This window comes from Salvelinus fontinalis, chromosome 37, assembly GCF_029448725.1.
Source record: "Salvelinus fontinalis isolate EN_2023a chromosome 37, ASM2944872v1, whole genome shotgun sequence".
In the NCBI taxonomy this organism is placed as follows: domain Eukaryota; kingdom Metazoa; phylum Chordata; class Actinopteri; order Salmoniformes; family Salmonidae; genus Salvelinus; species Salvelinus fontinalis.
The window spans coordinates 16,588,781-16,613,580 of NC_074701.1; the positions used below are offsets into that span (position 1 = coordinate 16,588,781).

Genomic DNA, 24,800 nt, shown 5'->3' on the forward strand with positions numbered 1-24,800 from the left:
GACACTTCCAGTGACATCTCTAGACCAGCTCTCTGGTATCAAATCCACTCACTTGTTTGTTGTACGTATGGCTCTGAAGATGAAGAAGTAGCAGTACATGATGACGATCAGGGGGATGAAGAAGACAAAGATGAAGAGCAGCATGGTGTAGGCACGCACTGACGGGGTAAAGGTCACATAGTCCCATGTACAGGAGGTCAACAGACCCTCTGGAACATAGGCACCTTGGGGAGGGAGGAAGAGGGGTAGGGAGGGAGGGAGAGGAAAGGGAAAGGAGAGACAAGGGGATAGAGAAAGGAGGGAGGGGGTAAGGGAGAGGGGAGAGGAAAGGGGAAGGAGAGACAAGGGGATAGAGAAAGGAGGGAGGGAGAGGGGAGAGGAAAAGGGAAGGAGAGACAAGGGGATAGAGAAAGGAGGGAGGGAGAGGGGTAGGGGGTAAGGGAGAGGGGAGAGGAAAGGGAAAGAAGAGACAAGGGGATAGAGAAAGGAGGGAGGGAGAGGGGAGAGGAAAATGGAAGGAGAGATAAGGGGATAGAGAAAGGAGGAAAGGAGAGAGAGTGGGATAGAGAAAGGGAATACAGAGGGGGAAAAGGGGAAAATATAAGGAGAGAGACAATGCTCTTTCTTCAACACCACTTCAAAGTCATCTGCAAGTTGTTTGTCATGCATCATCCATTGAAACCCTGCTATGGTAAAACAAGCAGTCAGGGAAAGCTAAGAACATTCGCATCAATAGGAAGACACAAGAAAACCAAAGCTTTGATCAAGGGAGCACTCCTGATGAACTAAATGCACTGGACGATCAAAGCCTCAGTGTATAACGGCGCAGTTTTGTTTTGCTTTCATGTTATTAATGTTTTTTTCCCCAGAGGGCGTGACATTATGTGGTAATCTGCGGAGACGGGGCAAAGATGGGGACGTCAGATGGGTTTAAGGAGACAGACGCCCTTTGTGTTGTCAGATAGGACATGCGTGTTGCGGAACCATGTCTGGGGTGGCACGCCTGCATGCAGAGCCCAGCCCCAGACTGCTGCAAGGGGTAGCCAGTCCATGATCTCCTATCCCTCTCCCCAAACCCCCTCCACCCTCCACATTGTCTGAGTTAGTGTCACCCCAAGGTCCTTTCCAGCATATCACCCATTAACGTGCTGGACAGAATCGGGCTGGATACATTTGTTATTTGCCAGAGATACACACAATGATGGGGTGTGAGTAATTCTGAGGACAGTATACTGTAAGGCCCATGTGAGGCTTATGAGGGGCCCATTCCAGCCAGTTCGCCCACTAGTTTCATTTAATTCCTTATCACTGAAAGATCTCAGGCAGCTCAGAACACCTGATCCAATGCCTAAATCCTCATTCCTAAACTAAGCTACTGCTAACTGGAGCTCAAAGAGAGAACACAGAGCCAGAGGGAGCACTTGTCTCGCTGTCTTTCTATCTTGCTGTCCTTTGAGCTCTTTCTAACACATGCATATACTGACACAACCACGTACAGTGTATACAGCCCTGGCATACTAAATCTCATCCCAAATGTGTGTATGTGTGTATGTGCGCGTGTGTGATGATCATGTATGTGTGGACTTACTCCAGCCGAAGAAAGGGGGCAGGCTCCACCCCAGTGAGTAGGCCCAGGCAGCCATGAGGACGAGCAGTGCTCGTTTCTTGGAGAGCACCCCAATGGAGGCCAACGGACGCGTGATCACAAAGTAGCGGTCCACTGCTATCACCATCAGAGTGATCATAGAGCAGATCCCAAATAGAGCCCCGCAGAATGCATACAGCTCACAGCCTAGAAGACACAGAGACAGAGAGAGTACAGTTAACTACTGAGATAAAAGGTGGGAATAGGAAAGAAACATAGAATGATAGAGAGTCAGAGTACTGTTAATTACTGAGAGAAAAGTATTAAAACCCCCAGAAGGAAACAGAAAGGGTGAGCAAGAAAGAGAGGGTGAAAGAGAGAGAGAGAAAGAGATATGTAGATTGGTGTGTTGTAATGCCCCCTGTGGGTGATAGTCACGCCATAGCCTGGGTAATGATCAGCAGAGAACCAGGTCAAACAGAGGGCCAGCCTGCAGAGAGAGTGGGCCTAGCAGGGGGTAATACTGACTGACCCCATCTCAGATTCACACCCAACACTCACCCTGATGGGACACCCATCCACCTCCACTTTGCAGGGACCGGAACATGTACCAGTCCAAAGTTTGGACACACCTACAATACTCATTCTAGGGTTTTTCTTTATTTGTATTATTTTCTAAATTGTAGAATAATAGTGACGACATCAAACTTTTAAATAACACATATGGAATCATGTAGTAACCAAAAAAAGTGTGAAACAAATCAAATGTATGTTATTGGCACGCCCTGACCATAGAGAGCTTTTTATTCCCTATGTTGGTTAGGTCGGGGTGTGACTAAGGTGGGTCATCTAGGGGATTATGTTTCTATGTTGGCCAGGTATGGTTCCCAATCAGAGGCAGCTGTTTGTCGATGTCTCTGATTGGGGATCATATTTAGGCAGCCATTTCCCCTTTGTGCTTTGTGGGATCTTGACTATGGATAGTTGCCTATTAGCACTATTGTTAGCTTCACGTTTCGTTTTGAGATGTATTGTTTTTGTTTTGCTGTGACTCACCGAGAAATAAAAAGATGTGGAACCCAGATCACGCTGCGCTTTGGTCCAGTTATTCTAACGATCGTGACAGTTATATTTGAGATGCTTCAAAGTAGCCACCCTTTGCCTTGGTCAATCAATTCGGAACATTTCAAGAACTTTGAAAGTTTCTTCTAGTGCAGTTGCAAAAACCATCAAGTGCTATGATGAAACTGGCTCTCATGAGGACCGCCACAGGAAAGGAAGACCCGGAGTTACCTCTGCTGCAGAGGATAAATTCCTTAAAGTAACCAGCCTCAGAAATTGCAGCCCAAATAAATGCTTCAGAGTTCAACAGACACATCTCAATGTAAACTGTTCAGAGGAGACCGGGCCTTCATGGTCAAATTGCTGTAAAGAAACCACTACTAAAGGACACTAAGAAAAAGAGACTTGCTTGGGCCAAGAAACACGAGCAATGGACATTAGACCGGTGGAAATCTGTCCTTTGGTCTGATGAGACCAAATTTTGGGTTTTTGGTTCCAACCGCAGTGTCTTTGTGAGACGCAGAGTAGGTAAATGGCTGATCTCTGCATGTGTGGTTCCAACCGTGAAGCATGGAGGAGGAGGTGTGATGTGTAGGGGAGCTTTGCTGGTGACTCTGTCTGATTTATTTAGAATTCAAGACACACTTAACCAGCATGGCTACCACAGCATTCTGCAGAGATACGCCGTCCCATCTGGTTTGCACTTAGTGTGACTATCATTTGTTTTTCAACAGAACAATGACCCAACACACCTCCAGGCTGTGTAAGGGCTATTTGACCAAGAAGGAGAGTGATGGAGTGCTCCATCAGAAGACCTGGCCTCCAAAATCACCCGACCTAAACCCAATTCAGATGGTTTGGGATGAGTTGGACCGCAGAGTGAAGGAAAAGCAGCCAACAAGTGCTCAGCATATGTGCAAACTCCTTTAAGACTGTTGGAAAAGCATTCCTCATTAAGCTGGTTGAGAGAATGCCAAGAGTGTGCAAAGCTGTCATCAAGGCAAAGGGTGGCTACTTTGAAGAATCTAAAATCTAAAATCTATTTTGATTTGTTAACACTTTTTTGGTTACTACATGATTCCATGTGTGTTATTTCATCGTTTTTGATGTCTTCACTATTATTCTACAATGTAGAAAATAGGAAAAAATATAGGAAAACCCTTGAATGAGTAGGTGTGTCCAAACTTTTGACTGGTACTGTACCTCAATCAAAACCTCAATGTTTCGCAAAATATAGATATTGTGGAACATACTGTTTGTATATATGTCCTGATAGACCACTCCATAGCTGTGTTAATACAAATCACACACTCCAGGGGTGATGTCTTGCCTGGGGTAATACCTTGTGTTAGTGTGGTATGGCAGTAGCCTAAGGCTGTTACACACCCTCAATGGTGGGTGATGCCAGGGAAGATTTGACACCTTAACTTACTGGAGTAAATTGGGTTTACCAATGGCAGAACTGGGAATACACAGTACAGCTCCGTTTCTGGCTATTTCAACTGAGCAAAAATGGATAAAGATATTAATATTCTTGAATATATCAATGAAGAAGCAGATTTGGCACAATGATTTCCAATATCAAGCTTGAGCCATCTGTAATCACCTAAATTGCAGGTATTGAGTTGTATATGAGTGCTGCCCACCAGGACACAGGAAATACACTTGAACACAATTTCCAGTTTATTTTTTTTCTCCAGTTAATTTGGACGACAACAATAAGGTAGGAGGGTAGTTGGGGTTGGGGTTGTTAGGGATATATGATCTGAAGATCGCTATGACTTATAAAAATGGATTAGGTTCAATAGAATTCCTCATGATGTCAAAAGGTCTGTAATTAAATGAGACAAAAACTATCTTCCATGCTCATAAACAAAAATCGAGATATTCTAGCACTTGCTGTTTATAATACATAATGAGAATAAAGCAGCTGTGCCAGTAAGTTCCTACATGAAACCAAAAAGGGTTCTACATGGAACCAAAAAGGAGGGTGGAAGGGGGTCTGAGTGGAAAATATTGGCCTCAGACGTGTTCGGAGATGGGTGTTGAGTACCTTTCTCTCCGAAGATCCATCTCCTGTGCATGGAGGTGGTGAAGAAGATGGGTGCCTGTGTGAGGCACATCATGAAGTCAGTGATGGCCAGGTTAATGATGAACATGTTGGCTGGAGTCCTCAGTGACCTACTCCTGTTGAACACAACACATACAGCACGGGGATTCAATTTGATACACACACTTAAACACCACCATAATTCTGTAACACTCCCCCAAATGGTAGCTCAGTGTAATCAAATGGTTATTGTTCTGTAATTGGGTACAGTAGTTCCCCTCTTTTTATGGTGAAGGATTTATTATTGTCGACAACTATTTAGCTATGGATAGAGCTTGTGCCATCAATTTGTCCAACACGTACCACTTATATCTGCATATGATTGTGTGTGTGTGTGTGTGTATGCCTGTCTATATTCAGAATGAGTCATCATAGTGGGAGAGAAATGGCACCTCACTCATTGAAAGTGAAGCACAGCATGGACGCTAGTTACATGTTTGGGCTCAGGAGGGAGGATGAATAGCCTGATCTCTCCACTCATGATGCTGATCAACTGAGACACACTGATTAACAACTGAGACTACAGAGCCACGTGTGACAGGTGGAGGGATAGTGAGACGAGATAAACCTCAGCATTAACTGTACATATTCTTGCTGCAAGAAACTCCAATCACATTTTAACTGATCAGATTACCTGCTCTTCTAAGGTGGAGAGTTACACTACCATAGGGAGCAACTGTCCCTTACCTGCTGAAGGCATAGATAACCAGGAAGTTGCCCACCATGCCGGTGATGCCGATAGCCAGGATGACGGCCCCTATAGTGTAATGGGCGTGGTCAGGTACATCCGCAGTGGGGAAGGGGTGACGAGGGGCCTCGTGCACCATGGCCACCTACAGGTAAACCAAAATAACTGCATTTAAACAGGAACCTGTGCAACAGCCTCAGTTGGCATTACTAAATTGTGATTAATTAACCGTATCCACTTGTTAATGTAGGAAGAGAAATTCATAGCATACCCTAAAATTCTGGTAGGTTGTAAGTAATAGGCAGACATATATTTCTCAGCAATGTTTGCAAATTACTGTACAGTATTGCAATACAGTTATTACTGTCCATTGGGGAAAGGCTGTCTATATGGAAATGTGCAGGAGGGAAACCTACTCATAAATATGGCAACTCTTTAGACCTGAATAATTACAGAACAACTTCGGTCATCATTCCAATCCACAAAGTCTTATCAGCACAAAGACGCACCCTCAAACGTTTTGTATAATTTCAGCCAGTAGTTTTGAAAGTGGTGCTCACGAGCCAAAACCCTCCCTCTTTTAGTCATCCATTTCCTGTGATATGTTACCAATTTAGCAATTTGTATGATATATGAATTTTGCAATTCGTGTGATATGTTAAGAATCCAATTTGTGCAATATGTTACAAATCTCTCTTCAAACTGACTTCTACATGTTACAAAAGTATCTTTCACAAATAATTGGTTTTTAAGTCCTTTGTGAAGGATCAAGCAATGCATCCTGTCTCATTCTAATTCTTAATCCTTTGATTCATGTTGGCTTTTCAAAAATAATCTAACCAGTAAACTTGTTTCCCCTTTGGTTTGAATTATTTTAAAACAAGGATTTAGTTTCTTATTTTTGTTCTTGAAACCTGCCCCCGGAATCCTTATGCAGGATAGAGCAATTGTAAAATGCTGGCCTGCACACTTGCATGAGCCTATTTGATAGTCATTAGGATAGGATGTACCCAGGAAATGTGATCCCAGGGGGCCAAACAACTGGGGGGAAGCTGTACACATTCAACACATGACTGGACTGAGACCAGAATCCTCATTTGAGATTTGCATGAGTCTACTTAAACAACCTCTTGAGAATATAGGGGGTGCTGTTTCGACTTAGCGAAAATTGGTCTCCAAATTAAACTGCCTAGTACTCAATTCTTGCTCGTACAATATGCATATTATTATTATTATTGGATAGGAAACACTCTCTAGTTTCTATAACCGTTGGAATTATGTCTCTGAGTGAAACAGAACTCATTCTACAGCACTTTTCCTGACAGGGAGTGAGATTTCAGAAATCTTGGCCCCTGTTCCCAGGTAAGTTTTAAGGTCCCTGTGAATGCTATGGGGATACAAACACTGCCTACGCCTTCCTCTAGATGTCAGTAAGTGGTGACAATTTGAATGGAGTCGATTGCGCAATCTGGGCCTGTATAAAAGACCAAAGGGGGGAAGTACATTTCTTTTCCTCCCTGCGCCTGACGCACGATGGACGTCGGACTGGCCTCCTTCCAAGCTTTGGTTTAGCCAGTAATATATCTCCGGTCATGTTTTTACTCGTTATAGGTGTTAAAAACATCATAAGGTAGTTAATTTAAACCGTTTTATAGCAATTTATATCCGTTTAGTGCGATTTTCTGGCATTTCTGTGTGACGCACTCCCAAGAGCTGGGCATTTTTCCAGTACATGCCAAACGTTAGTGGCCATTTCGACAGGACAAGAGGACATCTTTTCGACCAAAAGACGATTAGACCGGAGAAAGGATACATTGCCCAAGATTCTGATGGAAGTTTAGCTAATAGTAAGAACTATTTATGATGATAAATCGTTGTTCTGTTGAAAAATGTTAAACGCATATTCCGCCATTTTCTTTGGGGTAGCTTCGCTTTGGCGCACCCTGTATTGCACAGTAAGGATCATTTAAAAAATGTAATTCAGCGATTGCATTAAGAACTAATTTGTCTTTCAATTGTTGTCCACCCTGTATTTTTTAGTCAAGTTTATGATTATTTATTCATTAGACTAGATCACTGTCCAATATGGCGCTCGACATTTTCAGGCCAGTTTTGCTACTATTCTCATTGTATAACCACGTTTTTTTGTGGCTAAATATGCACATTTTCGAACAAACTCTATATGAATGTTGTAATATGATGTTACAGGAGTGTCATCGGAAGAATTCTGAGAAGGTTAGTGAAAAAATTTATACATTTTGGTGGTGATAATGCTATCGCTCTTTTTGCCTTGAATCAATGCTGGGGTAATGTTTGCACGTGGTATGCTAATATAACGATTTATTGTGTTTTCGCTGTAAGACACTTAGAAAATCTGAAATATTGTCTGGATTCACAGGATCTGTGTCTTTCAATTACTGTACGCTGTGTATTTTTAAGAAATGTTTTATGATTAGTAATTAGGTAATACACGTTGCTCTCTGTATTTATTCTAGTCGAGTTGTGATGGTGGGTGCAATTGTAAACTATGATTTCTACCTGAAATATGCACATTTTTCTAACAAAACCTATCCTATACAATAAATATGTTATCAGACTGTCATCTGATGAGGTTTTTTCTTGGTTAGTGGCTATCAATATCTTTATTTGGCCGAATTGGTGAAAGCTACTGGTGGGTGGAGAGAAAAAATGGTGGACAAAGAAAAATGGTGTCTTTTGCTAACGTGGTTAGCTAATAGATTTACATATTGTGTCTTCCCTGTAAAACATTTTACAAATCAGAAATGATTGCTGGATTCACAAGAAGTGGATCTTTCATCTGGTATCTTGGACTTGTGATTGAATGATATTTAGATGCTACTATTTACTTGTGACGCTATGCTAGCTATGCTATTCAGCTTTTTTACTGGTGGGGGTGGTGGGGGGTGCTCCCGGATCCGGGTTTCTGAGGCGGTAGAAGTTGTTAAACGTTAATTTTACCGAAAGACCATCAGAAGCCACATGGAGGATATTTTTTTAAATGTTATTTCTTTAACCTTTATTTAACTAGGCACGTCAGTTAAGAACAAATTCTTATTTACAATGATGGCTTACCGGGGAAGAGTGAGTTAACTGTCTTGTCAGGGGCAGAACGGCAGATTTTTACCTTGTCAGCTCTGGGATTCGATATCAAGTTATGAATCAAGCCAATCTTTTTCATAGGATCAATTCATTAAGTTCATGTTTCGCTGATTCAATGATCAAGTTCATGAGCTGGTTGATTGGACATAAAGTGATCAACTGTTCTGTTAAACTAATTGTATATTTTCTCTATAATTATTGTTTCAATGAACATAATGTACACATTGGTTTGTTGTGATACAAGCATGGGTATTCAACACACCATAATAAACGGGGGGCTCAATATAAGCAATCAATACTCCGCTGGTGACTGTCTCTGAGAAAACACAGGGACCAATGACCAGTGGCGTAGGCAAAAATCTGTTGATGGCAGGGCTGGCAAAAATTTTGTTGGGACTCAAATCATCATTAAATTATCGTAAAAGCCTACCCTATACCCTAGTGTAATCGGTTGCACACAACAAGTGTCTATCCTACTGAAATAAACTCACATAGTTGCTGTCACAGACTCCAAACTCCACACTGTTGTCACCGACTAGTTGGATATGAATTTCCCACTGAGCAAACAATTTCTGTACTTACAGCATTCATATAATGTTTTTACTTTCGCTGACCTTATTTTTTTATTGACATTTGTCAATAAAACTCATGAATGCAACTGTTTATGTCAAACAGTTTGATGTTTAACTTGTATAAATGGTTGTCCTGAAAAGAACATGGGGAAAAACAAGTGCTGGACATGCAAATACATGGAAGTCAGGAAAGGGTTAAACACCATCACATTGGAAACATAAATTACAAAAATATGCTAATACACATAACAATAGGGCATATTGTAGCCTACAGTGCCTTTGGGAACTATTCAGACCCCTTGACTTTTTCCAAATGTAGTTAGGTTTAAGCGTTATTTAAAAACTGATTTAAAAAACAAATCCATCATCAATCTACACACAATACCCCATAATGACAATGGAAAAACAGGTTTTTCAAAAATGGTGTAATTTCTTACAAATAAAAACTGAAATATCATATTTACATAGTATTCAGACCCTTTACTCAATCCTTTGTTGAAGCAACTTTGGCAGCAGTTACAGCTTCGAGTCTTCTTGGGTATGACGCTACAAGCTTGGCACACCTGCATTTGGGGAGTTTCTCCCATTCTTCTCTACAGATCCTCTCAAGATCTGACAGGTTGGATGGGGAGCGTCACTGCACAGCTATTGTCAGGTCTCTCCAGAGATATTCGATTGGGTTCAAGTCTGGGCTCTGGCTGGGCCACTCAAGGACATTCGTTGTCCTGTTGGAAGGTGAACCTTTTCCCCAGTCTGAGATGCTGAGCACTCTGCAGCAGGTTTTATCAAGGACCTCTTTATACACTGCTCAAAAAAATAAAGGGAACACTTAAACAACACAATGTAACTCCAAGTCAATCACACTTCTGTGAAATCAAACTGTCTACTTAGGAAGCAACACTGATTGACAATAAATTTCACATGCTGTTGTGCAAATGGAATAGACAAAAGGTGGAAATTATAGGCAATTAGCAAGACACCCCCCAAAACAGGAGTGATTCTGCAGGTGGTGACCACAGACCACTTCTCAGTTCCTATGCTTCCTGGCTGATGTTTTGGTCACTTTTGAATGCTGGCGGTGCTCTCACTCTAGTGGTAGCATGAGACGGAGTCTACAACCCACACAAGTGGCTCAGGTAGTGCAGTTCATCCAGGATGGCACATCAATGCGAGCTGTGGCAAAAAGGTTTGCTGTGTCTGTCAGCGTAGTGTCCAGAGCATGCAGGTGCTACCAGGAGACAGGCCAGTACATCAGGAGACGTGGAGGAGGCCGTAGGAGGGCAACAACCCAGCAGCAGGACCGGTACCTCCGCCTTAGTGCAAGGAGGTGCACTGCCAGAGCCCTGCAAAATGACCTCCAGCAGGCCACAAATTTGCAGTGTCTTGAACTCACTGAAGTCAAATTTCACAGTTCCGAGTTAACAGTTGTTTTGAGCGCGGCACAAATCATGTTTCATTGACATCATGGCCAATGTTGAATATTTATAAATTTAGGCTTGGAAAAGACACCCTTAATCTCAGACTTGGGACCACACAGGCTAGTGATTGCTTTGCAATACTTGCAGTTAGACACCGGTTCCTTCCAAACTCTGCAAAAAAACGAGGTCCGACTGGGAAAATACATTTGGAATGGTCATCCAACTCGGAATTGTAAAATGGGAACTCGGATCTCTTTCTAGACTTATTTTTTTTATTTAAACAATTGTAGAATAAGGCTGTAACGTAACAAAATGTGGAAAAAGTCAAGGGGTCTGAATACTTTCCGAAGGCACTGTATCTCCCTTATCACCCCTGACATATGATATGCTGCTATTCTGTCCAGGACATATCTTTTCCATTATTCACCCTGTCTGTATGATGTAGCACCTTTGACTCTTCTTCCTGTTTGTTCTGTAGTGTGGGCTTTAGTCTAAGCCCATTCACACCATCCTCCTAGTGCTGTCAAACACTTCCATCTAGGGGATGCATCACAGACAGGCCTGGTTTTTTTCTGAAGTTATCAGAGGAATTCAAGGTCTTTGTCTACAGAGATATTGGCCTTGGACTATTTGTCTGGGTGTATTTGTGTGGGTGCAGTGAGAGTGGGTGCCATTATCACCATCATTGTCCTCATAATTGCCCTCTCCTTTTTCCTCCTCAGCTTCCTCATAATTGTCCTCTTCTTTTTTTTTTCCACTTCTTTTACCTCCTCCATTTCCTCCTCATAATTGTCCTCCATCTGCTCATTCTCCTACTTCTCCGCCTTCTCCTCCTCTTCCTCCCCATCATTGTATTTCACCATGTTCTTACCTTCACTAAACCTGCTTTAGCTATCTCTGTTAGACTATGTTAGAGTGAGGTAGTGTTACGTTCCCCAGTTTCTGTGTTGTAGTTTGTATTTGAGTGTGTGTGTTTCAGGAGATGGCTTCCTGAAGTTCTCCCGAGGCAGCTGATTGATCGGCCCCAATTGATAATTGGAGAGCTGACCCCGCCCCTTCGTCAAGATACAGCTGTTTCTAATTACCATTGCCACCTGAAGCTATAAAAGCCAGTGTTCTGTTCAGAGAGAGATAGGCAGGCTTAGATCATTGCTGAGAGAGACGGTTGATGGCTGAGTGGTATAGCATGTTGATTGTAAATATGTATTATGTTAGTTGTTGTTGTTGGTAGCAGCAGCAGCAGCTTTGGTATGTTCTGTGTTTGTGCTTTGTCATGGCTTCTTTAGTGGCCTGAGTTAGTTTTCTCAGTTTTGTGGTGAAGTGGATTGTTTAATATTCTGTTTCATTTGTTCTCAGGGGGGAAGGGGAAGGCACCTAGGGAGTGCTTAGGTAAGAGGCCCGCGGGCATACATATACCCGTAGTATATTCACTGTCTAGGCACACTAGGTAAGACCTGGGCGGACCACCCCCTTGTATTTTGGTTAGGGCACCAGGTGGTGCTAAGTTAGGTAAGTAGTGGGTAGGCAGGTTAGATAGGAGAGGGGGAGCTTTGATATTTACTTTCTTTGCTTTGATTCCGTCCAGCCCCTTCTCCCCATATTACCGTGTAAGGAAATAAATCCTAGTAAGCGGTCAATTCTGCCTTTTGTCATCCTTTCTCGCACCTACAGTCCATACCTCTTTTGCTTCACGGAGAGTTGAGTTGTAGCAGGGGTAGTGTGAGACAACCATATGTACATTCCACTCAGCCTGAAATTACTGAGATTTTAAATGACAGAGGGAGATTTCGCCTGGTCTTATTTATTCCATCACGCCTTTGTTGGTGGGGACGCTTATCCCTGTTGATTTGTGTTCTCCTGCGGCGGCTTCAGAGCAGTCGAGCAGGGAATTGGCCCTGCGTGCCCTGAGTTACTAACTCAAACAAATGCTCTCTTCATTAAATACATTCCGGAGAGACTCCAGAACAATATGACAGATGGAGAGGGATTCAAAAACAAAGTCTGATGTGTGCGTGTTGATTTTAACCGGTGTGAGTTAATGGGGAAACTGGCTTCAAGCCTTTGGATGCAAATGGGTCTTCATTCATATTGAAGCTCAGAAGTTCATTTAAATGTGCGACTCCAGATGATTATTAGCAGAGTTCGTGTGTTTAGTGCTTTAAGGTTGGATAATCACTTCCTCTTTCTATCCGTTTCAAACGTGTTAGAGAAAGGAAAAGGTTGAAAACAGCGTCATATGGTCTGAATCCAGTTGTCTACAGTCACAGTCCTGCTGGTTTTTATTTCCCCCTGAAGCCTAGTTGATGAATTAATGTCACTGACTGCCCAAAACGAAGTTAACCGCTAATTTAAAATGGCAAGAGCGGAAACCTAGCTTGCACTAGGGCCATCGTCTAGATAAAAAAAATGATGTGAATATGAATGCATCCATCCTGTGAATTGTAATGAAATGGGATCATCTCCTGAATGTTATATCAATCAATCAATCAAGTTTATCTTATATAGCCCTTCGTACATCAGCTAATATCTCGAAGTGCTGTACAGAGACCCAGCCTAAAACCCCAAACAGCTAGAATGCAGGTGTAGAAGCACGGTGGGTAGGAAAAACTCCCTAGAAGGGCCAAAACCTAGGAAGAAACCTAGGTTATATATATATAATTTGCATGTGCATGAAAATGAAACATGGTGGGAAGAGAAATGCCAGTTTCATCTGTTTCACAGTTGTACCTTTGCTCCCAGTAAATTGATCAAGTTGGTAACAGCGGCTTATGACTGTGTCCTATGGGCTTTTGGCGCCAGTTCTCAGCATCCCCTTTTCATCGTTGGATTGTTGTGGAATGAGTTAATGATTTACATTTTTTTATATATATTTTTCTCATAGGGTAAAATCCCAACTTCCTCAATAAGAGCAGAGAGAAAATACATGTTCAAACTTCTAAGGTCACCCAAAAGCCCTTGTCAAGAAGCTATTATCTGAGATCTGTTTTAATTGTTCCACCTCACCTTGTCTGTCAGATATCATTCTACGGCCATTATGGGTCCCGTGGACATCCTTTCTACAGTTTACCGGACAAAGGTTGTAAGGCGTGACTTAGGGATTCTCAAAGTCTGAACTTTTCACATAGAGGACTTACTGAGCTGTAGGAGACCCTTCACAATAGTTACCGAACACAGACATTGAACTTTGGGTTACCTGTGCACCTCAAGATCACGCACAGCAGTATCTCTGGGAGCTAACAAGAGTCAATAGGAGCAATCTCCACTAGACATCTGAAAATAGGTTCTCTTCTTTCCCAGTGATCTAAAAAGGCCTGCCGTGAATGACTCTCACCTAGATGACCACGCTGTATACACTGAGTGTACACATCATGACATAGACTGACCAGGTGAATCCAGGTGAAAGCTATGATCCCATATTGATGTCCAATTCAATCAGTGTAGATGAAGGGGACATACAAATCAAATCAAATCAAAATGTATTTGTCACATACACATGGTTAGCAGATGTTAATGCGCGTTTAGCGAAACGCTTGTGCTTCTAGTTCCGACTGTGCAGTAATATCTAACAAGTAATCTAACAATTTCACAACAACTACCATACACACACAAGTGTAAAGGAATGAATAAGAATATGTACATAAAAATATATGAATGAGTGATGGCCGAACGGCATAGGCAAGATGCAGTAGATGGTATAGAGTATAGTATATACATATGAGATGAGTAATGTAGGTTATGTAAACATTATATAAAGTGGCATTGTTTAAAGTGGCTAGTGATACATTTATCACATACATTTTTCCCTTATTAAAATGGCTAGAGTTGAGTCAGTATGTTGGCAGCAGCCACTCAATTTTAGTGATGGCTGTTTTAACAGTTTGATGGCCTTGAGATAGAAGCTGTTTTTCAGTCTCTCGGTCCCTGCTTTGATGCACCTGTACTGACCTCGCCTTCTGGATGATAGCGGGGTGAACATGCAGTGGCTCGGGTGGTTGTTGTCCTTGATGATCTTTTTTGGCCTTCCTGTGACATCGGGTGGTGTAGGTGTCCTGGAGGGCAGGTAGTTTGCCCCCGGTGATGCGTTGTGCAGACATCTCAACCATCTGGAGAGCCTTACGGTTATGGGCGGAGCAGTTGCCGTACTAGGCGGTGATACAGCCCAACAGGATGCTCTCGATTGTGCATCTGTAAAAGTTTGTGAGTGTTTTCGGTGAGTGTTTGTGAGCCGAATTTCTTCAGCCTCCTGAGGTTGAAGAGGCGCTGTTGCGCCTTCTTCACCACGCTGTCTCTGTGGGTGGACAATTTCAGTTTGTTCGTGATGTGTACGCCGAGGAACTTAAAACTTTCCACCCTCTCCACTACTGCCCCGTCGATGTGGATAGGGGGCAGCTCCCTCTGCTGTTTCCTGAAGTCCACGATCATCTCCTTTGTTTTGTTGACATTGAGTGTGATGTTATTTTCCTGACACCACACTCCGAGGATGCGGAACATATCCCAGTCCACGTGATCGAAGCAATCTTGAAGCGTGGAATCCGATTGGTCGGGCCAGCGTTGAACAGACCTGAGCGCGGGTGCTTCCTGTTTTAGTTTCTGTCTATAGGCTGGGCGCAACAAAATGGAGTCGTGGCCAGCTTTTCCGAAAGGAGGGCGGAGGAGGGCATTATATGTGTCGCGGAAGTTAGAATAACAATGATCCAGGGTTTTGCAAACCCGGGTTGCGCAATCGATATGCTGATAGAATTTAGGGAGTCTTGTTTTCAGATTAGCTTTGTTAAAATCCCCAGCTACAATAAATGCAGCCTCAGGATATGTGGTTTCCAGTTTACATAGAGTCGAATGAAGACAGGTTAAAGAAGGATTTTTAAGCCTTGAGACAATAGAGACATTGATTGTGTATGTGTGCCATTTAGAGGGTGAATGGGCAAGACAAAATATTTATGTGCCTTTGAACGGGATAATGTAGTAGGTGCCAGACGCACTGGTTTACGTCAAGAAGTGCAACGCTGCTGGGTTTTCACACTCAACAGTTTCCCATGTGTATCAAGAATGTTCCACCACCCAAAGGACATCCAGCCAACTTGACACAACTGTGGGAAGCATTGGATTCAACATTGACACCTTGTAGAGTCCTTGCCCCGACTAATTTTTCAGGCAAAAGGGGGTGCAACTCAATATTAGGAAAGTGTTCCTGTTTTGTACATTCAGTGTTTATAACAGCCCTACTGGACAAGAAATGTACAATCCTGAAGTGTACAGAGGTGTACAATCCAGTGCTTCACATTATTCACAGAACATTGAATGGCATTCTATTCTATTCAATGATGGGGAATGTTTTCTGTCTGTTGGCAGTGTTGTGAATGCATCCATGGTAGTGGACTTGGGAGGGCAAAGCAACAATATTGAATTTTGAGATACAGACTGGCAACTTATGTCTGACAATTTCTTGTGTTGCAAACACAGACATTGGCAAGGGTGAAGCCACCTGAATTTGAATGTTGGCTCAGCCCATCAGGCTGTTTATTTTTTATAAATATTTATATTTAGTAGCCTATTCGCCAATAATACGAAAGGGGCACTTGATTCAGCTGCCCTTCATGCCGGGTAAATGAAGTGTTTACATTTTGAACCATTTTATTTGTCTAAAGATACAAACTCCTCCTACCGGCAGGCCCAGAGAGCTAAATCAGGTTCACCTGTAGGCATATTGCTGGCCAATCAGATAGGTGCATACCACTGGCCAATCGGATAGCTTAGATCACTGTGTCTACAGCAGCTTCCACGAGTCCACAGCATAGGTGCTACTGACTGAAGAGCATGCTAACCAGGGCCAGCCCCAGGCATAAGCGACATAAGCGGTTGCTTAGGGGCCCCAGCCACTAAGGGGCCCCCGATGATTGGAGATGATTGTGGTCTACAGAAAAAGGAGGACCGAGCACGCCCCCATTCTCATTGACGGGGCTGTAAGGGAGCCGGTTGAGAGCGTCAAGTTCCTTGGTGTCCACATCCCCAACAAACTAACATGATCCAAGCACACCAAGACAGTTGTGAAGAGGGCACGACAAAACCTATTCCTCCTCAGGAGACTGAAAAGATTTGTCATGGGTCCTCAGATCCTCAAAAGGTTCTACAGCTGCACCATTGAGAGCATCCTGACTGGTTGCATCACTGCCTGGTATGGCAACTGCTCGGCCTCCGACAGCAAGGCACTACAGAGGGTAGTGCGTACAGCCCAGTACATCACTGTAGCCAAGCTTCCTGCCATCCAGGACCTCTATACGGGTGGTGTCAGAGGAAGGCCTTAAAAATTGTCATAGATTCCAGCCACCCTAGTCATAGACTGTTCTCTCTGCTACTGCATGGCAAGCGGTACCGGAGCGCCAAGTCTAGGTCCAAGAGGCTTCTTAACAGCTTCTACCCCAAACCATAAGACTCCTGAACATCTAATCAAATGGCTACCCAGACTATTTGCATTGCCCCCCTCTTTTACACTGCTGTTACTCTCTGTTATTATCTATTCATAGTCACTTTAATAACTCTAACTCATGTAGGCCTACATATTACCTCAATTACCTTGACTCTGTAACTGTACCCCTGTATATAGACTCACTATTGTTATTTTACTGCTGCTCTTTAATTATTTGTTGCTTTTATTTCTTATTTTATTTAAGGTATTTTTTTTTTTTTTTACTGCATTGTTGGTTAGCGGTTACCTTACATTTCACTGTAAGGTCTACTACACCTGTTGTATATCGGCGCATGTGACAAATACCATTTGATTTGATTTGATACATTGTAGGCGCACTTGATCTCTCGCATCCAGCAGAGAATTGTTTCTAGCTCCAACAGTGCATAATACCTAACAATACAAAACAATACACACAAATCCCAAAAATTAAAAGAATGAGCAATGTCAGAGTCAAGAATATAAATATATATGTACAGTATTTTAGTGGTGTGCCGGTCAGCTGTTTGTTCACCCGTTCCGGCCCGCAATTGCTAAGAACCCATCCGCCTGCACCCAACCCTAACCCGAAAACATAGAAAATACGCCATAGGCTATGCACAGTCAAAGACTACAGAATGATTTTTTTTGACAGGGGTTGGAGGATATTTTTTTGGTCTGATTTAGATATGTTTCTGCTTACAATGTTCGACATTTTGGTAGGCTATTTGTTACTCAACTTGTCTATAATTAGATACATGTAGTTTCTCTTTTGTCATTATGTGTTGCCCTAGAAGAGTAAATATACCCTTGACCACCAAAATAATGTAAAAGATCGACAGAATTAATGCTCCAATCTAGTTGACATCGGTAAAGTGTACTCTGTCATCTTTTCCCGAGCAAAGACGTTTAGGGACTGGGGAGAAAATACAATTGTTGTAAGGAAAAAGAAAGCTGTGAAAATTACCCAAAGTGTTTGCGATAAGATTTCAGTTCGGCTTCGACGCATATGTTATGTGGTTAAAATACTATCAGCTTTCACGATGAAGACAGCACCTCTACAGATGGATCTGACTGAGCATCGAATTCTCTCAAGATGCAGAAATAAATAAATAATATTTCTCCACTCCTGTGGAGTCCAAATGCCTACATCTGGTGTATCATTTTATTGCAAGAAATGCCTTATTCTGCAGGAGTTATTATTAAGGCTATGGGAGTGGTTATAGACCTACAGTCAGTGTCCAGATTTCACTTTCCATTTAACCCGTCTAAACAGTAGGCTACAGTTCCCTTGACATGCCATAGGTATATTTGAATTCCCTGTCTTGTTACTGTCGAATTTGTATAGCGCCTCATTATCATCAAACATAACATAGCCGGCAGTGCTGTCATCCTCTTTTACCACTTCAACAAATCTTTTCCAAACATTACTTTTCGGCCCCTCCCTTATCTTTATTTTCAATTCTCCTTTCACAGCTTTTGTTTATGGAAATACACTTTGACAATGCCCTTTTTGCATCCATGTATTGACATTAACTTTTTCTGCCCATTCCCAAAAGCATTATTTGTCGATTGGCTGTGTATGCTATTTGGCACCCGTACAGTTAAATCCTGAAGTTTAGGCTCGTGTACAAATACCAGATAGCCTAATATAATGAAAGAAAAACCTAATTCTAGCCTATATAATTTCGACAAGAATTATACATTTATGGATTTTTTAAAAGTTATTGTTTCTATTACGCACTATTTCACCCGCTCCTCAGCCACACAATATTTAATGACCCTAGACCCGTCTGCCGGGTGGATATAACCGCGGGGACAGCGGGTTATGGGTAAACCGAATCACTAATATATATACAGTACCAGTCAAAAGTTTGGACACACCTACTCATTCTAGGGTTTATCTTTATTTTTTACTATTTTCTAAATTGTAGAATATAATGAAGACATCAAAACTATGAAATAACACATATGGAATCATGTAGGTACCAAAAAAGTGTTAAACAAATCAAAATATATTTTATATTTGAGATTCTTCAAAGTAGCCACCCGTTGCCTTGATGGCAACTCTGCATACTCTTGTCATTCTCTCAACCAGCTTCATGAGGTAGTCACCTGGAATGCATTTCAATTAACAGGTGTGCCTTATTATAAGGTAATTTGTGGAATTTCTTTCCTTCTTAATGCGTTTGAGCCAATCAGTAGTGGAAGGGGTGGTATAGAGAAGATAGCCCTATTTGGTAAAAGATCAAGTCCGTATTATGGCAAGAACAGCTCAAATAAGCAAAGAGAAACGACAATCCATCATGACTTTAAGACATGAAGTTCAGTCATCCAAAACATTTCAAGAACTTTGGAAGTTTCTTCAAGTGCAGTCGGAAAAACTATCAAGCGCTATGATGAAACTGTCTCTCATGAGGATCGCCACAGGAAAGGAAGACCCAGAGTTACCTTTGCTACAGAGGATAAGTTCATTAGAGATACCAGCCTCAGAAAGCCCAAATAAATGCTTCAGAGTTCATGTAACAGACACATCTCAACATCAACTGCGTGATTAGACTGGTGGAAATCTGTCCTTTGGCCTGATGAGTCCAAATTTGAGGTTTTTGGTTCCAACCGCAGTGTCTTTGTGAGACGCAGAGTAGATAAACGATGCTCTTGAAGAAAAAGAGACAAACCTACACCAAAACAGTGGCGTTTAAACCCACAGTGTTTTTGTTTTATATCTAAAAAATATATTACATGATTGACATGGTTCCCACGTGAAGCATGAAGGAGAAGGAGGTGTGATGGTGTCAAGGCACACTTAACCAGCATGGCTACCTCAGTATTCTGCAGTGATACGCCACCCCATCTGGTTTGCGCTTAGTGGGACTATCAATTGTTTTTTAACAGGACAATGACCCAACACACCTCCAGGCTGTGTAAGGGCTATTTGACCAAGAAGGAGAGTGATGGAGTGCTGCATCAGATAACCTGACCTCCACAATCACCTGACCTCAACCCAATTGAGATGGTTTGGCATGAGTTGGACCGCAGAGTGAAGGAAAAGCAGCCAACAAGTGCTCAGCATATGTGGGATGTCCTCAAGACCGTTGGAAAAGCATTCCAGGTGAAGCTGGGTGAGAGCATGCCAAGAGTGTCATCAAGGCAAAGGGTGGCTACTTTGAAGAATCTAAAATATATTTTATTTAACACTTTTTGGTTACAACATGATTCCATATTTGTTATTTCATTCACTATTATTCTACAATGTAGAACATTTAAAAAATAAAGAAAACCCTTTGAAATGAGTGTATGCGTCCAAACTTTTGACTGGTACTGTATATACAATAGTATTTTGACACCCCTTCAAATTTGTGGATTCGGCTATTTCAGCCACACCCGTTGCTGAGAGGTGTATAAAATCGAGCACACAGCCATGCAATCTCCGTAGACAAACATTGGCAGTAGAATGACCTTACTGAAGAGCTCAGTGACTTTCAACGTGGCACTGTCATAGGATGTCACCTTTCCAACCCCTCATTTCAGTTTCTGCCCTGTTATAGCTTCCCCGGCCAACTGTAAGTGTTGTTATTGTGAAGTGGAAACCTCTAGGAGCAACAGCGGCTCAGCCGCGAAGTGGTGGGCCACACAAGCTCACAGAACAGGACTGCCGAGTGCTGAAGCGTGTAGCGAGTAAAAATCTTTGTCCTCAGTTGTAACACTCACTACCGAGTTCCAAACTGCCTATGGAGGCAACGTCAGCACAAGAACTGTTCGTTGGGAGCTTCATGAAATGAGTTTCCATGGTGAAGCAGCTGCACACAAGCATAAGATCACCATGTGCAATGCCAAGTGTTTGGAGCAGTGGAAACACGTTCTCTGGAGTGATGAATCACGCTTCACCATTTGGCAGTCCGATGGACGAATCTGGGTTCGGTGGATGCCAAGAGAATGCTACCTGCCCCAATGCATAGTGCCAACTGTAAAGTTTGGTGGAGGAGGAATAATGGTCTGAGGCTGATTTTTATGGTTCGGGCTAGGCCCCTTAGTTCCAGTGAAGGAAAATCTTAACGCTACAGCATACAATGACATTCTAGACGATTGTGCTTCCAACTTTGTGGCAACAGTTTGGGGAAGGCCCTTCCAGCATGACAATTCCCCGTGCACAAAGCGAGGTCCATATAGAAATAGGTTTCTCAAGATCGGTGTGGAAGAACTGTCATGTTTTGTCTTTGATCTTCATGTCTTGTCCCTGTGCTTCCCTCTGCTGGTCTTATTAGGTTCTTTCCCTCTTTCTATTCCTCTCTCTCCTCCTCCCTCTCTCCCTCCCCCGCTCTCTCTCTCTATCGTTCCGTTCCTGCTCCCAGCTGTTTCTCTTTCTCCTAACGACCTCATTTACTCTTTCACACCTGTCCCCTATTTTGCCCTCTGATTTGAGTCCCTATTTCTCCCTCTGTTTTCTGCTTCTGTCTTTGTCGGATTCTTGTTTGATGTTTGCTGTTCTGTGCCCAGGTTCCGCCCTGTCGTGTTTTTGCCTTCATCAGATGCTGCGTGTGAGCAGGTGTCATCTAAGATATATCCTGGAGTACCGTTTTTGTTTAATACTGGAATAAAGACTCTGTTTTTGTTAAGTCGCTTTTGGGTCCTCATTCACCAGCATAACAGAAGAATCCGACCAAGAATGGACCCAGCGACTACGGATTCTCTCTACACTACCGTCAAGTTCCAGGGAGCAATGCTCGGCAGACACGAGCAGGAATTGTCTGCTGCTCGTCATGCCGTTGAGACCCTGGCCGCTCAGGTTTCCGATCTCTCAGGACAGTTTCAGAGTCTTCGTCTCGTACCACAAGCTACTTCCTGGTCTTCCGAGTCTCCGGAACCCAGGGTTAATAATCCACCATGTTACTCTGGACAGCCCACTGAGTGTCGCTCCTTTCTCACCCAGTGTGATATTGTGTTCTCTCTCCAGCCCAACACATACTCTGGAGAGAGAGCTCGGATCGCTTACGTCATATCACTCCTTACTGGGCGGGCTCGGGAGTGGGGCACAGCTATCTGGGAGGCAAGGGCTGAGTGTTCTGACGTTTATCAGAACTTTAAGGAGGAGATGATACGGGTCTTTGATCGTTCAGTTTTTGGGAAGGAGGCTTCCAGGGGTCTGGCTTCCCTATGTCAAGGTGATCGATCCATAACGGATTACTCTATAGAGTTTCGTACTCTTGCTGCATCCAGTGACTGGAACGAGCCGGCGTTGCTCGCTCGTTTTCTGGAGGGACTCCACGCTGAGGTTAAGGATGAGATTCTCTCCCGGGAGGTTCCTTCCAGCGTGGACTCGTTGATTGCACTCGCCATCCGCATAGAACGACGGGTAGATCTTCGTCACCGAGCTCGTGGAAGAGAGCTCGCGTTAGCGGGGCTTCCATTCTCCGCATCTCGACCATCTCCTTCCATCGGCTCAGAGACTGAGCCCATGCAGCTGGGAGGTGTTCACATCTCGACTAAGGAGAGGGAACGGAGAATCACCAACCGCCTTTGCTTCTATTGCGGTTCTGCTGGACATTTTGTCATGTCATGTCCAGTTAAAGGTCAGAGATCATTAGTAAGCGGAGGGCTACTGGTGAGCGCTACTACTCAGGTCTTTCCATCAAGATCCTGTACTACCTTGTCGGTCCATCTACGCTGGACCGGGTCGGCTGCTTCCTGCAGTGCCTTGATAGACTCTGGGGCTGAGGGTTGTTTTATGGACGAAGCATGGGCTCAGAAACATGACATTCCTCTCAGAGAGTTAGGGAGGATCACACCCATGTTCGCCTTAGATGGTAGTCCTCTCCCCAGTATCAGATATGAGACACTACCTTTAACCCTCACAGTATCTGGTAACCACAGTGAGACCATTTCTTTTTTGATTTTTTGTTCACCTGTTACACCTGTTGTTTTGGGTCATCCCTGGCTAGTATGTCATAATCCTTCTATTAATTGGTCTAGTAATTCTATCCTATCCTGGAACGTTTCTTGTCATGTGAAGTGTTTAATGTCTGCTATTCCTCCTTTTTCTTCTGTCCCCTCTACTCAGGAGGAGCCTGGTGATGTGACAGGAGTGCCGGAGGAACATCATGATCTACGCACGGTCTTCAGTCGGTCCAGAGCCAACTCTCTTCCTCCTCACCGGTCGTATGATTGTTGTATTGATCTCCTTCCGGGGACCACTTCTCCTCGGGGTAGATTATTCTCTCTGTCGGCTCCCGAACGTAAGGCTCTCGATGATTATCTGTCTGCTGAAGGCATTCAGATGGATCCCGCTAAGGTCCAGGATGTCAGCGATTGGCCCGTTCCTAAGTCACGTGTCGAGTTACTGCGCTTTCTCGGTTTCGCTAATTTCTATCGGCGTTTCATTCGTAATTTCGGTCAAGTGGCTGCCCCTCTCACAGCTTTGACTTCTGTCAAGTCTTGCTTTAAGTGGTCCGGTTCCGCCCAGGGAGCTTTTGATCTCCTCAAGAAGCGTTTTACATCCGCCCCTATCCTTGTTACTCCTGACGTCACAAGACAATTCATTGTCGAGGTTGACGCTTCAGAGGTGGGCGTGGGAGCCATTCTGTCCCAGCGCTTCCAGTCTGACGATAAGGTCCATCCTTGCGCTTACTTTTCTCATCGCTTGTCGCCATCGGAACGCAACTATGATGTGGGTAACCGTGAACTGCTCGCCATCCGCTTAGCCTTAGGCGAATGGCGACAGTGGTTGGAGGGGGCGACCGTTCCTTTTGTCGTTTGGACTGACCATAAGAACCTTGAGTACATTCGTTCTGCCAAACGACTTAATGCACGTCAAGCTCGTTGGGCATTGTTTTTCGCTCGTTTCGAGTTCGAGATTTCCTATCGTCCGGGAAATAAGAACACCAAGCCTGATGCTTTATCCCGTCTCTTTAGTTCTCCTGTGGTTTCTACCGAACCCGAGGGGATTCTCCCTGAAGGGCGTGTTGTCGGGTTGACTGTCTGGGGAATTGAGAGACAGGTAGAGCAAGCACTCACTCACACTGCGTCGCCGCGCGCTTGTCCTAGTAACCTTCTGTTCGTTCCTGTCTCTACTCGTCTGGCTGTTCTTCAGTGGGCTCATTCTGCCAAGTTAGCTGGTCACCCCGGTGTTCGGGGTACGCTTGCTTCTATTCGCCAGCGGTTTTGGTGGCCTACTCAGGAGCGGGACACGCGCCGTTTCGTGGCTGCTTGTTCGGATTGCGCGCAGACTAAGTCAGGTAACTCTCCTCATGCCGGTCGTCTTAGACCGCTTCCCATTCCTTCTCGACCATGGTCTCAGATCGCCTTAGACTTTAGTACCGGTCTGCCTTCGTCTGCGGGGAGGACTGTGAGAGCTGCCAATAAACGTAGGATTAAGAGTCCTAGGTATTGTCGCGGTCAGAGAGTGTGGCTTTCCACTCGTAACCTTTCCCTTACGACAGCTTCTCGCAAGTTGATTCCGCGGTTCATTGGTCCGTTTCGTGTCTCTCAGGTCGTTAATCCTGTCGCTGTGCGACTGCTTCTTCCGCGACATCTTCGTCGCGTCCACCCTGTCTTCCATGTCTCTTGTATCAAGCCTTTTCTTCGCGCCCCCGTTCGTCTTCCCTCCCCCCCTCCCGTCCTTGTCGAGGGCGCACCTATTTACAAGGAACGGAGGATCATGGACATGCGTTCTCAGGGACGTGGTCAACAGTACTTAGTGGATGGGGAGGGTTTCGGTCCTGAGGAGAGGAGTTGGGTTCCATCTCGGGACGTGCTGGACCGTTCGTTGATTGATGATTTCCTTCGTCGCCGCCAGGGTTCCTCCTC

The 24,800-nt window shown here is 43.8% G+C and overlaps 1 protein-coding gene across 1 annotated transcript in view; it reads right to left on the minus strand.

The window, feature by feature from the left end:
- The window catches only part of LOC129836252 (melanopsin-A-like), a 74,941-nt gene that overhangs the window by 24,968 nt on the left and 25,173 nt on the right, over positions 1 to 24,800 (minus strand). Inside the window, exons 2-5 of the mRNA XM_055902164.1 lie at positions 5,445 to 5,590; positions 4,701 to 4,834; positions 1,589 to 1,792; positions 53 to 224 (exon numbers count right to left, since the gene is read on the minus strand). Coding sequence (XP_055758139.1) covers positions 53 to 224; positions 1,589 to 1,792; positions 4,701 to 4,834; positions 5,445 to 5,590 — 656 coding nt within the window. The remainder of the gene's footprint in view (positions 1 to 52; positions 225 to 1,588; positions 1,793 to 4,700; positions 4,835 to 5,444; positions 5,591 to 24,800) is intronic.